This window comes from Carassius carassius, chromosome 47 (assembly GCF_963082965.1).
Source record: "Carassius carassius chromosome 47, fCarCar2.1, whole genome shotgun sequence".
Taxonomy (NCBI): Eukaryota; Metazoa; Chordata; class Actinopteri; order Cypriniformes; family Cyprinidae; genus Carassius; species Carassius carassius.
This window is the reverse complement of record NC_081801.1, coordinates 11,352,624-11,368,622: the sequence shown is the minus strand read 5'-3', so window position 1 is coordinate 11,368,622 and position 15,999 is coordinate 11,352,624. Positions and strand designations below refer to the sequence as shown.

General features: G+C 42.6%; 1 protein-coding gene across 6 annotated transcripts in view; it reads right to left on the bottom strand.

Annotated features, from left to right (window-relative positions):
- LOC132130960 (glutamate receptor 4-like) overlaps positions 1-15,999 on the bottom strand; it is an 87,762-nt gene that overhangs the window by 23,027 nt on the left and 48,736 nt on the right. For 5 of the 6 annotated variants that reach the window (XM_059542855.1, XM_059542854.1, XM_059542853.1 and 2 more), the window contains exons 7-11: positions 14,561-14,728; positions 13,479-13,583; positions 11,521-11,631; positions 8,224-8,430; positions 7,017-7,390 (exon numbers count right to left, since the gene is read on the bottom strand). In XM_059542855.1, coding sequence (XP_059398838.1) covers positions 7,017-7,390; positions 8,224-8,430; positions 11,521-11,631; positions 13,479-13,583; positions 14,561-14,728 — 965 coding nt within the window. Of the gene's footprint in view, positions 1-7,016; positions 7,391-8,223; positions 8,431-10,349; positions 10,930-11,520; positions 11,632-13,478; positions 13,584-14,560; positions 14,729-15,999 lie in introns of those variants that run through there. The other variant, XM_059542857.1, reaches the window with a different exon arrangement.

The following is a 15,999-nucleotide window of genomic DNA, read 5'->3' as shown; positions in this document are numbered from 1 at the left end:
GTCTTTCGGTGCGCCGCCCGAAAATCAAATGTCGATCGCTGCATCGGAGGCTGGGTTATTGACCTCTGAGGATGAGGATTCGGCGGGGCTGCCCCCCTCGGGTGTTGTCGCTGCTGCCGAATCTGACTTGGAGTTGTCGGCCATGCTTGCCCGGGCAGCCGTGAGTATCGGGCTGGAGGTGACTACACCGCCCAGTCCCGAGCCCTCGCGGCTGGATGATTGGTTTCTCGGCGCGGGACGTGGCTCACAACCTCGTTCTGCTCCGGTGCCTTTCTTCCCGGAGGTGCATGAAGAGGTGACGAAGTCGTGGACGGCCCCTTTCACGGCCAGAAGCCGCTCGTCTCCCTCTTCCATCCTCACCACCCTCGATGGCGGGGCAGCCAGGGGGTACGTGGATGTTCCCCAGGTGGAGAGAGCGGTTGCGGTGCACCTGTGCCCACAAAACGCCGCCACTTGGAGGAATCGTCCGCGTCTCCCGTCCAAGGCCTGTAAACTGTCGGCCGTGCTCGCTGCCAAGGCTTACAGTGCCGTGGGCCAAGCTGCCTCCGCCCTGCATGCCATGGCTATCCTGCAGGTACACCAAGCCAAGGCGCTCAAAGCAATGCACGAGGGGGGTACCGACCCGGGGTTGATGCAGGAGCTGCGCACGGCGACTGACTTCGCCTTACGGGCGACGAAGGTCACGGCGCGGTCCCTCGGGAAGGCGATGTCCACGCTGGTGGTCCAGGAGCGGCATCTCTGGCTGAACCTTGCTGAGATGAGGGACATGGACAAGGCCCGCTTTCTCGATGCTCCCATCTCCCAGGTAGGCCTGTTCGGCGACAGGAGAGCGGCGCCCCCCGTGTCACTCCCGGCTGCGAAGTCCTCAAGGAAGTCGACTAAGCGGCCCTGACACAGGCAACTCGGTTCGGAGACGCAACGCCTCTCCACGCGTCTCTGGCCAGTTCCTCCGGGAACACTGGGAGTGTGGCTGTGATGACTCAGGACGCAATGCCTTCTGGGCCTTCCGACACAACTCCCCATCGCTGCACCACTGCGGGTATGTCGACTGTCCCTTTGGTGCCACTTGTACGGAGTCTGGGAGCATGGCTTTCGCTGCCCAACCCGTCACGCTGGCTCATCCGGACGGTCCGACTCGACTACGCGATTCAGTTCGCCCGACGACCTCCCAAGTTCAATGGCGTGCTCGAGACTTCGGTGGCAGTCCGGGACGCCTCTGTCTTGCGCGAGGAGATTGCTGTCCTGCTGGCGAAGGATGCAATCGAGCCGGTCCCTCCAGCCGAGATGAGGACAGGGTTTTACAGCCCTTACTTCATCGTGCCCAAGAAAAGCGGTGGCCTTTCGACCTATCCTGGATCTGCGAGTCTTGAATCGGGCCCTGCACAAGCTCCCGTTCAGGATGTTGACGCAGAAACGCATTATCAAATGCGTCCAGCCCCAGGATTAGTTTGCAGCGATCGACCTGAAAGACGCGTACTTTCATGTCTCGATCCTCCCTCGTCACAGACCGTTTCTGCGGTTTGCCTTCGAGGGTCAGGCGTGGCAGTACAAGGTCCTCCCCTTCGGGCTCTCCCTGTCCCCCCGTGTCTTCACGAAGGTCGCGGAGGGCGCCCTTGCCCCACTCTGGGAAGTGGGCATCAGGATCCTCAACTATCTCGACGACTGGCTCATTTTGGCCCGGTCCCGAGAGGAGTTGTGCGATCACAGGGACTTTGTGCTCTGGCACCTCATTTAGTTGGGGCTTCAGGTCAACCGGGAGAAGAGCAAGCTCATGCTCCTCGTGACAGCCCCTCCCTGGCGCATCTCCCTGAGGAGAGACCTTCTCTCTCAGGGGCTTGGCACCATTTGGCACCCGCGTCCAGATCTCTGGAACCTCCACGTGTGGCTTATGGATGGGACGCGGCAGACATAAGTGATCTGCCCCCAGCGGTGGTAGACACTATCACTCAGGCTAGAGCACCTTCTACGAGGCAGGCCTATGCTCTGAAGTGGAGTCTGTTCACGAATTGGTGTTCTTCTCACCGAGAAGACCCCCGGAGATGCCTGGTCAGAGTCGTGCTTTCTTTCCTGCAAGAAAGGTTGGAGCGTGGGCTGTCACCCTCCACCCTGAAAGTGTATGTGGCTGCCATTGCAGCCCATCACGATGCAGTGGACGGCCGGTCCCTGGGGAGGCATTACCTGATCGTTAGGTTCCTGAGGGGTGCCAGAAGGTTACATCCTCCTAGGACACCCCTGATTCCCTCCTGGGACCTCTCTATTGTCCTGGCGGGACTTCAGAGGGGTCCCTTTGAGACGTTGGATTCAGTCGAGCTTAATTTCCTGTCTCTCAAGACAGCGCTCCTGATTGCGCTCACTTCCATCAAGAGGGTCGGGGACTTCCAAGCGTTTTCGGTAAGTGAAGAGTGCCTTGTGTTCGGGCCGGCCTACTCTCACGTTGTCCTGAGACCCCGGCCTGGATACGTGCCCAAGGTTCCCACCACTCCCTTCCGAGACCAGGTGGTGAACCTGCAAGCGCTGCCCCTGGAGGAGGCAGATCCAGCCTTGGCGTCGCTGTGTCCCGTAAGAGCGCTTCGCATATACGTGGACCGCACCCAGAGCTTTAGAAGCTCTGAGCAGCTCCTGGTCTGCTTTGGAGGTCAGCAGAAGGGGAAGGCTGTCTCTAAGCAGAGGTTGGCCCACTGGATAGTGGATGCCATCGCCTTGGCTTACCATTCCCATGGCGAGCCGTGCCCCCTGGGGGTGAGGGCCCACTCCACACGGAGTGTGGCCTCCTCCTATGCACTGGCGCACGGCGCCTCTCTGGCAGACATCTGTCGAGCTGCGGGCGGGGTGACACCTAACACCTTTGCGAGGTTTTACAACCTCCGTGTGGAGCCAGTTTCTTCCCGTGTGTTGGGTAACAGGTAATTGGCGGGAAGGGTTGGCTGGGTGTCATGCTTGCTGCGCCATTCCCCCTAACACGGGGATGTGAGCGCCTTTCTTCTCCCAGTAGAGTTCCCCGGTTGGCGTACCCTGGTCGAGCATCCTCCAGCACCCTCGGCAGTCAGACTTGGCCGAGCAGTCTGTCGCCAGACCCAGTACTGGCGTTAGCATGCCCAGAGTTCCGGTCAGCCCCTGTACTGGGCTAGGTGTTCATATGGCTTGGTTCCCTACGGGTAATCCCATATGGGTATTCTTCCATGGTAAGGTTTCCCTCTTGGCAAACCCGTGTCTTCCCTTGACAGACCCGTTCTGTCAGTCTCTTCTGGCAGCCGTTCCATCCCTACTCCAAGGTAGGACCTGCCTCAGAGACCCCTTCCATATGTAGTACTGCCCCTTGGGTCAGTCCATATCGGTATATCCACATGTCACCTCCCTACGGGTAGGATGTGGTCTCCGTAGCGACCTTTTCCTAGGCTCGCTTCCCCATTGTCTTGCCAAAGCTGAAAGAACAAATATGGAAGATTTGAATCTTTCTCTGAAGGTTGAAATCCCTTCCATTAACTTATGTGGGCGGAACAGCAGCGTGGCCTTCTCCAGCAGTGATGTACTCACCCTTTGGCCCCTTCGGTACCAAGGTAAGTGAATTTGCGCTGGGGCTTTGGGAAGGTTACGACCTTAAGCGTAGATTTTGTGGCACGCCAGGGCTTGTCGACAATTGCAGCGCCACAGGGTTGTGACGATGTTCAGGTTGTGGCGTTTTCCATAGGACCCCATATGTCGTTCGACATAACTCGTAGTGACCGACAGATGGGGAACGTCTCGGTTACGTACGTAACCCTCGTTCCCTGATGGAGGGAACGGAGACGTTATGTCCCCATGACACAACCTTGAACCGTTCGCTGTTGCCGGGACACGTTCTCAGCTCCTCAGCGTAAAAACTAATGAGTGGATGCACCTGTCGCCCTATTTATACCCGTGGCTCGGGGAGTGGCTCAGCTGAGTTAATCCACTAGCCAATTTTCATTGGCGTTTTCTCTTAAATTCAGAGATGATTGACCTCCCAAGTGAGACCCCATATGTCGTTCGACATAACGTCTCCGTTCCCTCCATCAGGGAACGAGGGTTACGTACGTAACCAAGACGTTTTGAATTTGAACTGTACAACAACAACAACAACAACAACAACAATTAATATTATTATTATTATTACATAATAATAGTAATTAATAGTAGTAATAAATTATACATTTATTATAAATCTTATTACTAATTCAGAAAGAAATAACAGTAATGATAATAACTATTATTTATCTGTACAAAGACTGTGATGATTGTACAATTTAATATTTTACTTATTGGTATTATTCTACTAAATCCAAAAATGCTGCTGCTGCTACTACTACTACTAATAATAACTATTACTTTCCTGTAATACTATGTGATAAATTAATAAATGTGATACTATGAAGACAACACGACAATCCCAAAATTTAATCATCTACAGTAGACAACATTTAGTATATACTGTGTATATTTTTTCTACACTAAAAGGAAGATGACAGGAAAAAACATGTCCCGCCCCCCCACAAATATGAGCAGATTTGGCTTGAATTTCTTACTGCTAAAATGCATACGAATCAAAATTGCATAATATTTTTTTTATTTTCTCTCAAACATCTGCTTTATGGCTTCCTGTAAATCTCATGGACACTAGTAAAAAAAAACCTGTCTTAGACTATGATCTGTCTTGTGACAAATGGGTTTGGCTCCATTATGCTCCAAGAAAATGGAATGTGAAAATTAATACAAAATCAATCAAAATCTTTACTGCAGGGCAGTATAGTCCTGTGAGAAAAGAGAAAGTATTTTAATGTCGAAAAATTACACACTTCAGCTGTTAAATATGCATATAACTATCAAGTGCATAAGAAAAAGAAAGCAAATCTGCGCATTTGAATAACCAGTAGGCTATTAGACAGGGAAGAGGGGGAGCAGGAGGAAAGGACAAGTACTGACACCCGGGTAACGCTACTGTGCAACTGCGTCATCTTGTCTAAATCAAGAACATTGAGGTAAAGGCACATGCAGACTAAAGAGAATTAATGGCATGTATTAAAGGAAATGAATGGAAGTGCTTTTTCCCACTTTTTGCCCGTCATTTATCATTGGCTCCAATCCAGCTCATGAATCTTTATTAGTTATATGCAAAAATGATGAAAAACATGATTCTTATAAGTCCTAAATGGGTCCTCTTAATCCAAATCAAAACCATAGGCCCTCTACAGCACTGTGATGTACAGGCTATAGAGCAAAAGAGATAGACGCTATGATTTTGACGGCTCTCTAAGTACCTGCTGTCTTCTGCCATGTGCTGTGCTTTTTACTGCTCTTCTCTTCCCCTTGGCCTGTCATGAGTGATTTCTTATCTGGTGGGGGCTGAAAAATAAAGCCTGTTTTTTCTCTCTTATCTTGATAACACTTTTTAAAGAGCTCTATCGTGGTCATGCAGGTGCTTATTACACAGAGAAAAGAGAGGGCGGGTGGGGGTGCGAGCGAGAGCTGGCGCTGCGGCGAGCCTGATGTTAAACCCACAGGCGACGAAAGGAGCAAGAGACAAATGACAAAAACAAACTGCCACACATAGTAACATTGAATGACTAGCATATTTCCTGTGAGAACTAGCTGGCAGGACAGACGGGCGATGTGTGGACATAAAATGAGGACCCCCCACTGGCTTCACTGATGATAAACTTCAACAAGGTGCAAAGTGGAATGACACCTCAGTTATTTACTGAGGAACCGGTGGGACATAGTGTGATGCATTACGTAAATACAGAGTAAAACATGTTCAAGGGATAATTCACCCAAAAATGAAAATTGTGTCATCATTTATTGTTCTCAAAAACGGGTTGAATTTCTTTCTTCTTTGGAACACAAAAAATTATGTTTCAACTGTTTTTGTGCATACAATGAAAGTCAATAGAGCACCATAAGTATTTCTTTTTGAAATGTCTGGAATAACAAAACTTTTTGTTGTTGTGTGTTTTTTTATTTTTATTTATTTTTTTGGGTGAACTGCTCTTTTACGACTGACATTTGCAACATACAAATGGAATATGACCATATCAGTAAGTATGTTTACATGCACTCACAACAATAATTTGTAATGTAAAAACTTTAATCTGATTGAAATCACAACATTTTTTACCAGTTGGACTAACATATCTATATTATATCATTAAAGCTCGCATTTGGTCAGCATGTATGGACTACAACTGGCCTCAGCATTGTTCGTGCGAAACGAAGCACAGCGATTACCTGCAAAATTGATTTAATCTTTTAAATATTGTCTTGTACACTAATGTTCAAAGGTTTAGGGGGCGTTCTGTTTTTTTTTAAGATTTTATGTGTTTTTTAAATAATTCTTCTATGCTCACCATTGAACAAATAGTAATTCTGTGATTTTTATTACAATTTTAAATAAGCATTTTCTATTTTAATGCATTTTAAAAAGCTGAATTTTTAGCAGCCATTTTTCCAGTCTTCAGTGTCACACGATCCTTCAGAAATCATTCTAATATGCTAACTTGCTGTTCAAGAAACATTCTCATTGTCATCAATGTTGAAAACGTTTGTGCAGCTTAACAATTTTGTGGAAAGTTCAAAAGAACAGCATTTATTTTAAATAAAAGTCTTCACTGTCAATCTAATCTTGCTGAAAAAAAGTATTTCTTTAAAAGAAACCCATGGCGTCTGAAACTTTTGAATGGTAGTGTACCGTATATCTGAAGACTCCAAAAACGGGTGCATGTAAACGTTCTTAGTGATGGTTGTGACTGGTTATTCCTCCCTCCCCAAAGATTCAAAGCAGATACTATGAATAAACAGCGAGTGTTAATGTAGGTTCTCCCACTTGGCTGCTCCTCCGTGTTCTTTAATTCAGACTCTTCATCAAATCACTATGGAAACTACTGCAATGACTCTATTTCAGGTATCAGCAGATATTACCATATCAGAGACATTAACTCTATTAATTCCCTCTGAAATTCATATTTTTCCCTCTATTTTGCTAGTGGTGGTTTGAGTTTACTGACCTGGGCGAGATGTCGCAACCCTGCTGCATGAAGGCTCCAAGGGAAAACCAGAGACTGTTGAAGATCCCAAACTCATTGGGGGGCTGGTCGCTTGGCAGACCGTCAGTGCCCTCCTCGGGCTCCTCGGTGTGCCACTCATACGGGCTGAAGCGGCTGACCAGGAAGAGCACCACGCTCACGCCGATGTAGGCGAACACAATGCACATCCAGATCTCGTAGGCCAGCGGGTCCAGGAAGGAGAAGACACCCGGTTTGGACTTCTGGGGCTTCTTGATCATGATGGAGATGCCCAAGCTCATGAAGGGTTTCGAGAAGTCAATGACCTCTTCCCGGACCAGAGTGATAGTCAATGGGGCCACAGCGATTTCCGCTTTCTAGAACAACAGAAAAGAATGTTTTATATCAATCATCTTATTAAATCACTTCAAAATATGCGTATTTACAAGCAAAACAGACATAATGACTTTGCTAAGTTTATTAACTGAGCCATTCGATTGGATAAGCTAATACTAAATATTTGCATTCAAAGCTGAGATCTTATATTTGACCATTTAACTTAGAGGAGAAAAGAGAATAAAAAGAGAAAATGAAGCATAATCTGCCGCTTCCCACCTCTCCTAACATCCTATTTTATAACTTCTCTAATTGAACAAGGCTTTGCATATTAATGCCAAAAAATCCAAGGAGTTCATCTAAGAGGCTTAATACTGAGTTTTGGGGGGAGAAGGATAAACTAATCAACGCAGAAAAAAAAGATGCTTACAGCTAAAGACAGAAAATACAGTCTAAAGTCTGGCTGCACATTCTTCTGCATAGCAAATCTAAAAACTACATTATTGTTGGTGACACTTTAGACCTCGGCAGGGCTGCGCAAGACTAATCCAAAAAAGAAATTAAAGTTTCTCATAACTGCCTGACACTTTCAAGAGGAAGAAAAAAAACTTTTGGGCTGTGTGTTTTCTGGTGCTCAGCAAAAATCAACAAGATGACAAGCACAGGCTGTATGCAGTGTATGCATTTTTGTATTATATAAGTCATTAAGGTTACAATCTTGTTCCTTCATTTAGCTGAATTATTCATATTTATGGAGTTGAAAATACTGACTGATTAAAACAAAAATCAACTCTGTGCCCTAAAAGCATACAGATACATCTATAAATCGCATACTTAAGTCAGGACATCGCAAAAAGAAAGAAAATTAATTTACCCCGTACACCAGCTCCCCAACCATCCCGTTCCAGATCTTTGTCTCTGGGTCCCTAGCTCCATACTTTCCATCAGGCACGATGGAGATCTTATACTTGAAACCGATGTGTTTAGCGATTTCATATGCCAGATCAACGCAGTATCCCTCATATTGCTCGTTCCCCTCGTACATCTCCCAGTTCTTCTTCAGCATTACATACGGCCCTTCCTGAATTAACAAAACAATGAAGTACTTTCAATGGCCAACATGTCACTTTTATAAACAAGTAAAATGTTTAAAGTGCTTTAAACTTAGCATTTCATTTCTATTCTATAGTCTAAAGATGATGTATTGCAGAATGATAGATTAATAAAGTGTTTTAGAAGCAGTATTAAAGATAATTACAGTCATTATATGAGCCTGTGGCATATTCTAGCCATAAGAACATTGCTTTTGTTTTAAATTGAGTCAATATTCTCCCACATAAAACCAACAAAACCAAGGGTTTTCTATCAGGGAGAAATGCTTTAACATTTAAGAAATGGTGTATGTATGAAACCATAACATTCAAGCATTAAAATATAACATGAAGCACACAATGTGTGCACTCTGTACTGTACATGATTCAAAGCAATGATAACTGACCCATAAAATTCAAAACTACTATTTATTACAATTGCACGCCTTTATCTGCTTTTGCAAACCCGTCACATGCAATGACACAGAAATTTGCTCCTAACTTTAAAATTGATCACTGAATCATATAAGGGATAACAGTTTAGATGACAAAAAGGAACATTTGTGCAGAAAAAAAGCCATAAAATAAACACAAATGGTCATCAGTATGATGTACTATCATAACAAACAATTTCTAACACAATACACGTGCTATACAGCTGCAAATAAAATGTTTTACTTGCAAAGTGATGGCAGAACATTTACATAAAAATACTGAAAACCTGCTTCGCTTTTACAAATATGTTCTAATCCATATGGCTAGCCTAAAATGATGAAAGACAGAAAGCCCAGTAGGGAGAATTAAATATTTCACACACAGCAAATAGAGCTCTCCACACTGAATGTCAACGGAAGATCCGTTTCATCTCAAATTTGTTTGATGTACAGTATGAGAATGCAACCTTCTCCTGAAATCTTTCTTACAAAGCACAGGGCGGTGTTGTTCCTGGTCAGTGTTTTTCTACAGGTAAAAACCAATAAAAAAAAATAAAAAAGGATCTTTAGCAGGGAATGGCTCAAGTGTGAGTGATCTGTACTCTTGCGTCATGAGGTGGTGTATAGGCAGTCTTGCAAAATCATGTTCTAACAAACAACACATAAAAATTCTTCATTGCTTACAGCCTCTAAATTTAAAGGGATAATTCACCCAAAATGGAACCCATTTACACACCATCTGAGTTTCGAAACCCATGGCTGACTTTCTACCGTGAAACACAAAAGGAGATAGTTAGGCAGAATGTCCAAGCTGCTCTTTTTCATACAATGAAAGTGAATGGTGACGATCCAAGATTTACCACTGAATATGAATAGCATCTTTTAATTGAATACAGATAGTATTGAATACAAATAGCACATTTCATTCTATACTGTTAGAAGACATCAGCACAAGTCATTTGGATTGCTTTTATGATGCTTTCATGTTACTTTTTAGGTCCCCATCCACCTTCATTGTATGGAAAATGAGCAGCATGAACACTCTTCAAAACGTTTTTGTGTTCTACTGAAGAAATTCATACAAGTTCGGGAACATGACGATCAGCAAACAACAATCTCTCTCTTTTTTCTTTCTTTTATTTGGAGTGAACTGTCCCTTTAAAATGTAAAAAAGTATAGAGCATAATGGGAAAATGAGATATACTTTGAGAAATGTATTTAGTTTTTCCTTTTTTTATTTAATATATATATAAACTTGCATACCATGTCATGAACAATCTGATATTCTGATTTATAAATGTGTGTAAATGACTGTGTTTTGTTGTTTAAAAACCTTTCTAAATGATCTTGATCGTGATCTGTATTGTGAGAAGGGCGCCGCCATGTTTGTTTGCGCTGCAGTTCAGAGAGTCCTGTCAGTTGGATTTACGGCACGTGAATTCATCATTCATTTTACTCTCATAGATTTTGTTACCATTGCCATGCATTAGACGACTGACAGACTGCAATGGTTGGAGTTAAAAATCATAATTTGTGTTCTACTGAAGAAACAAGAGTCACCTACATCTTGGATGCCCTGGGGGTAAGCAGATTAACATCAAATTTTAATTTTTAGGGTGAACTATCCCTTTAATGAATGCAAATGGGCAGTATTGATGATTTTATACACAGTGTGCTACAGTATATATACAAAACCTGCATGCTATAAAAACCTGGTCCTTCTGTTTGCAATACATGTGATATAAATGCTAAAGTAAAGACTTTGTTTGGCTTCCATGAGTCTATCCAGTTTTCCAATTCTGGAAACTCATTTTAGACTAGCAGGTCTTCTCCATTCATGATTGAGTTGCTTATTAGAGCTTGTCTTCGTCTTCATCCACAGCTTGATTTCTCAGTGTGGCTTTATTTTGGCTCAGGTACAGTAGTAGCATCCATGTTTTTTCCCTCAGTTCTGATTTGTCTTTCTGTCTGTCCGAGCTTCAGTAAGCACTTGATTTCACCTCTGCAGAGTCCATCAGCTGCTCAGTTTCTTAATAAGGGATTCTTCATCAGGGGCTGAAAAGAGGAGGATTTGGCTTCAGGTGCAACACTCCAAAACCTTAGCTTTTAGCAAATATGTGTCTGAACGTCCATTACATTCTTGAATCAGTACATATACATGTCATTTACAGTATCCAAAATGTATAGGAAATACAGAATTTATCCCAATCATGCAGTGTTTCAATCAGTTCACACATTACAGTTGACAAAATGAACAAAACAAAATACAAAGAGTCCAAGACACCAGTTCTGGTAACTCTGACAGTGCGTGAGAAAGGTGGATGATGCACACAGTGTATTCACGGACGTAAAAACATTTGGGTTATCTGAATGGACAGCAGTATGACTGACAGGGTACACAGAGAGAAAATGCTCTTTGATGAACAAGTACAGCGCAGCTGTGAATTTCTGCAGTGTTTGCAGATCGGAATCTTTGTGTGTGCAAGTTATGAAGAAATTCATCGCCATTGAGAAATGTTAATTTTTTTTTACCATGTGTTTGAGAGGGGCTCTTGTTATATGGAAGCTTTCAGATGAAGGACAAACACCATAAGTTATTTTATTGTAAAACTGTCAAATAAAGTCTCAGGAAATGCAGCTACTCACCATAATAGTCGTCACAATCACAGTTCTGTTCTCCATGCCAGACGTTTCATTAGGAAGCAAAGCTTGATCCTGGGTCAGAACCAACTTATCAGCATCATTCCAATATCCGATCTGGAGATGGGACAAGGACAAGAATGAGACTCCAGACCCAACTGAGAGCAAGTGAATACGTGCAAGCCTGCCCATAATGGGTAAAATGTGTGTAAATGTGTGGAAATCATTTTATGTTTAAACCGAGCTAAACAATTAATTTTTCAACGGACACCTTGTCCATACCATTCGCATTCAACTTATGGACAAAAAACATGTAGAAATGCATTTAAAATTTCTTCTTTTGTGTTTCACAGAAGAAAGTAAGTCATGTGGGATTGGATCGACAAGCGGTGAGTGACATCAATTTTAATTTTTGGCTGAACTACCCCTTCAAGACTTGTTTCAAGACAAATGTTTCTTGACTGGATCGATGGCTATATTCAGATTTTCAATCATACATAAACTACATTGGAAAACATATAAAAATACAAACCTTTTTTTTTTTTATTGTAACAATATTTCTCAATATTATTGTTAATCAAATAAATGCAGCCTTGCTGAGCACAAGACTTTTCAAAAACATTTATAAAATCTTACCGAAACAAACTTTTGAATGGTAGTGTATCTTCAAAATAAGTGCTGCTTTGACTGCTAGATTTTCTGTCTTAATTTTAACATTGCTAAATTTGTGAGTGTTTGTATAGATACTAAAGAGTAATGTTGTTATTTTGTGTGGTTTAAGAACACAGAGTCACCACTTGTAACATTTTGCTGTGGGACGATAAACTGTCAGACTGAGGAGACGCGAGCAGTGGTGTGTGCCCATGTCCTTACTAGACCCAGATGAATGGGAGAAAGAAGAGCTAGGTTCCAGTGTCTGCCTAAAGCGAGGCTCGCGACTGGCTGATAAATGAGTGCTAACCCTGGCGGCTCGTTCCTGTGCTCCCCTCCTCCTCCTTTCCTCATCACCCTGGTGCACTGCTCCATACTCCATGAAGCACGCCAGAGGCAGAGAGCTCCTCATAACTTTAGAAGACGGTGTGTCACACAAGACTTTATGGTACTGTACATGCATAACTCTGGTAATAAAACCACCAGACCATCCAAGACTGAACTTTGTGCATTATTTTAAATCTGTACATCTGGTTGCAATTAACTACGAAAAGCAAACGAAAAAAGCAATAAATTAGTAAAATGATTTTTTCTTAATTGGTTCAAATATTTGCTAACGGACTATTTGAAAATAAATCCCCTCTCTCAATTTGATGTCCCTCACACTGAGAATGTTTCTTAACTAAATATAATTCGAACAGATTTTTTCATTTGATTTCCCACAATCCCACAGGGGCATGACGGTCAGAGCCTGCTTGTCAAATAGCCCACTCACTCCGTCAGCCAACGTGGGTAGAAAACAGAGGACACTGTGCTTTGGTGCCAGAGCAGAAATAATGACTGTTTCTGTGAAAATTGGCATCCATCATTTGTGTGAGTCCTAATTATTCATATGGGTTTATAAGGCAGATAAAATGGCTGTAAAACACTATTTTCACCATCTAAAGAGATCCATATATGCATGAAATGGGAATGCAGTGGTGAAGTTCTGTAAGAGACTTACAAGATGTAACAAAAGAAAATGCTGACTATAAAATAATAAAGACTCATCAGGGTCTCCTGGGATTGTTCTCGCAGAAACAGCTGCATAAAGTGAAGCACAGAGCGTTAAGCACATCAAGAAAGACAATGAATTACACTGCAATGACACTCGACAGATGTAGAGAGACAGACCAAAAGCAAAGCATGAGTACACTTTCTCAGAATCATAGATAAATGTAGACAGAAAACACCCAGACAAGTACATTTTAAGTCAGACATACAACATCAAAGTGGAAGAACTACCAATGCACGATATAAGAATGACATCTTACCCTTCTGGGGCCGTTACTTTTTAATTCGAAAACATCCATAGTGTAGTTGACTCTGCGCCCGTAGTGGTCGAACTGGACATTTCCTGTTAATCCTTGGAGGCGCACCTGGATTGCAGTGATTAACAATGTAATTACAGTTTATCCAACCACTGCAAAGCACCTTGAAAAACTTTCATTTACACATTCACTTTCTTTCTTGAACTTTAACAACACTTTCTTCTGAAAGCATTAGTCCAAACCAGTGTTTCTTAAACAGGGGGTCCATCCTTTCAACCATGAATGAAAATCAAAAAATCTCGAAACCATTGCAAGCGATATACAGTGGAGCCAAATCATCAGCAACATTATACTGTAACTGTTGAGTCTGCATTAGGACTAAGCATAAATATACGAGAGGATCATAAATTCTCCCTGGACTCTTTTAGCGATGCAGCAGCAGAGCATGTTAAATGTGGGAGAGATAAACTAAAATGTATTTCGTTACCTATCTGTGTATAATTACAAGCGATTAAGTAATTTATTTCTTATAAAACACTCATGATTCAATAGTATTTTTACATGTTTGACATGCACATCCTGATTACTGATGCATATAAGTGCTGTTTTTTTGATAAGTGTGACAGTATTTAAATAGTACTGTAAATATTAAGTGTTATTGAATGTTAATCATTGTATTTTTATGTATTTGTTTGTGAGGTGTGTTGTTGGGGTCTGAGAAACAGATTGGGGTCCACCCCCTCACTGCTCTCTTCCTGCTCTCACTGTGTCTCTATGCATCTTGTTTTCTGTCACTCTCCCCTGTTTTGCTTCTTGCTTTCTCCATCCTTATAGTTTCCTTTATTACACCTTTCCTTTTCCCCTGTCATTTTCTACCTTCCATCGATTCAAATTTGGGCATTTTGCATTTTTCAGATCGTCGATTACTGTTCTGTGTAGCCTCAGTCCTTTGTCACCTCACAGCCTTGTTTTTTTGCGTTAGATATTTATTTCAGCTGCCAGTTTTACTCCCAGTGAAACACTGCACAAAGCACTTCTTTCCCCTTCTCATATAAAGCCTGCATTTGCTCATCTGTTCATGTGACCTGTTTGAGTGTGCGCTCCATGTCGATGCCCTGGTTCCAGGGGGCAGCAGGGTTGGCCAGGCAGTCCCCGGCGTTGCCCCTGCGGGAAATGTCCACCTTCTGCCTGCGTAGGTTCCGGAAGGCTTCTGCCATCACCATCACTCCATCGTATGTCAGAGCGGAAGTGTACTACAGAAACGAGAGGGTCATGGAAAGGTCAATATATACAGTAATGCTTTAATGGTGTTTTGAAGGTTCAATTTGTGAACATTACTTAGCTAGTACATTAGATATCAATGCGTTTAACAGCATTTATCTTTGTTAATTCAGATTTGTTTAAGTTATACAATTTGAAATGTTAAAAATATTGTTTAAAGATTCTTTTAAATGCAGCCTCATTTAAGCAGAAGAGATTTCTTTCAAAAACAATTTAAAAACAACCCATATATATATATATATATATATATATATATATATATATATATAGAGAGAGAGAGAGAGAGAGAGAGAGAGAGAGATTGGGTATATATCTATCTACCGAAACTGTGAGACATGGAACAAACTAGTGTCCAACACATATATACAGGAAAGTGTCCGTCAATTAAACTGTTTAATAGTCATACAAAAAATAAAATAAAAATAATAATAATAATTCACTAAAGAATGCGGCATTGACCAATCAGAATCAATCACTCCTAATGTTATTTATATAACATATTCAATTCAGTGTTTGTACTACACCAAAATGTTGTTTATTTTAAATGAATGAATTAAATTGATTAATGCCATTTGTAAGGGCTAATGTCCCTAATGAGCAGAGAACATCCAAGTGGAGTCATAGGGGAAGGCGGTCTGTGTTTTGCAGCTGCATCAAAGAAAAAAAAAAAAAACGGGAAAACCCAAAAACATAAAAAGAAAAAGAAATAGAGGAGAGCAGTGACTCGCACATGCATGTCATTGCACATATTAGGAGCAGACAGAGCATGAGAAATCAGTGAGCTCTGACACAGTAGCTGTGAGGCACTTCTTGTTCAGTCTCTGGTGGGTGGGAGTGGGGGGGGGGCGGTCAGCTGCTATCGGTGGCTGCCCTGATTGCACCAATAAGTGGCTTGTGCTCTTTCTCTCTGCCTCGCTGAGATAAAACGGCATGGAATGAATCACTGCAGGCAACACACAGTATTTTTTGCAAAGGAAACAAACCGCAACTCTGTACACGCGTGTGTCCTTTAGAGGCCTGATGCTCCGAGCCCTTGCTTTTCATCTGCTGCTGTGTTTCTTATTGCTGTTTTAGAGAGTTTGACGTGGTTTATTTCATCAAACTGAGTCAGACAAGGTCACCTGAGCTGAACGTACATACATGCACACTATTAAAGGAAAAATACCCCTGTGCGTTCAGACTGTCTTGCTTGTTTGATGGTTGATGGTTGAAAGAAGCCACTCTGGCCGTGCTGTGAGACAGT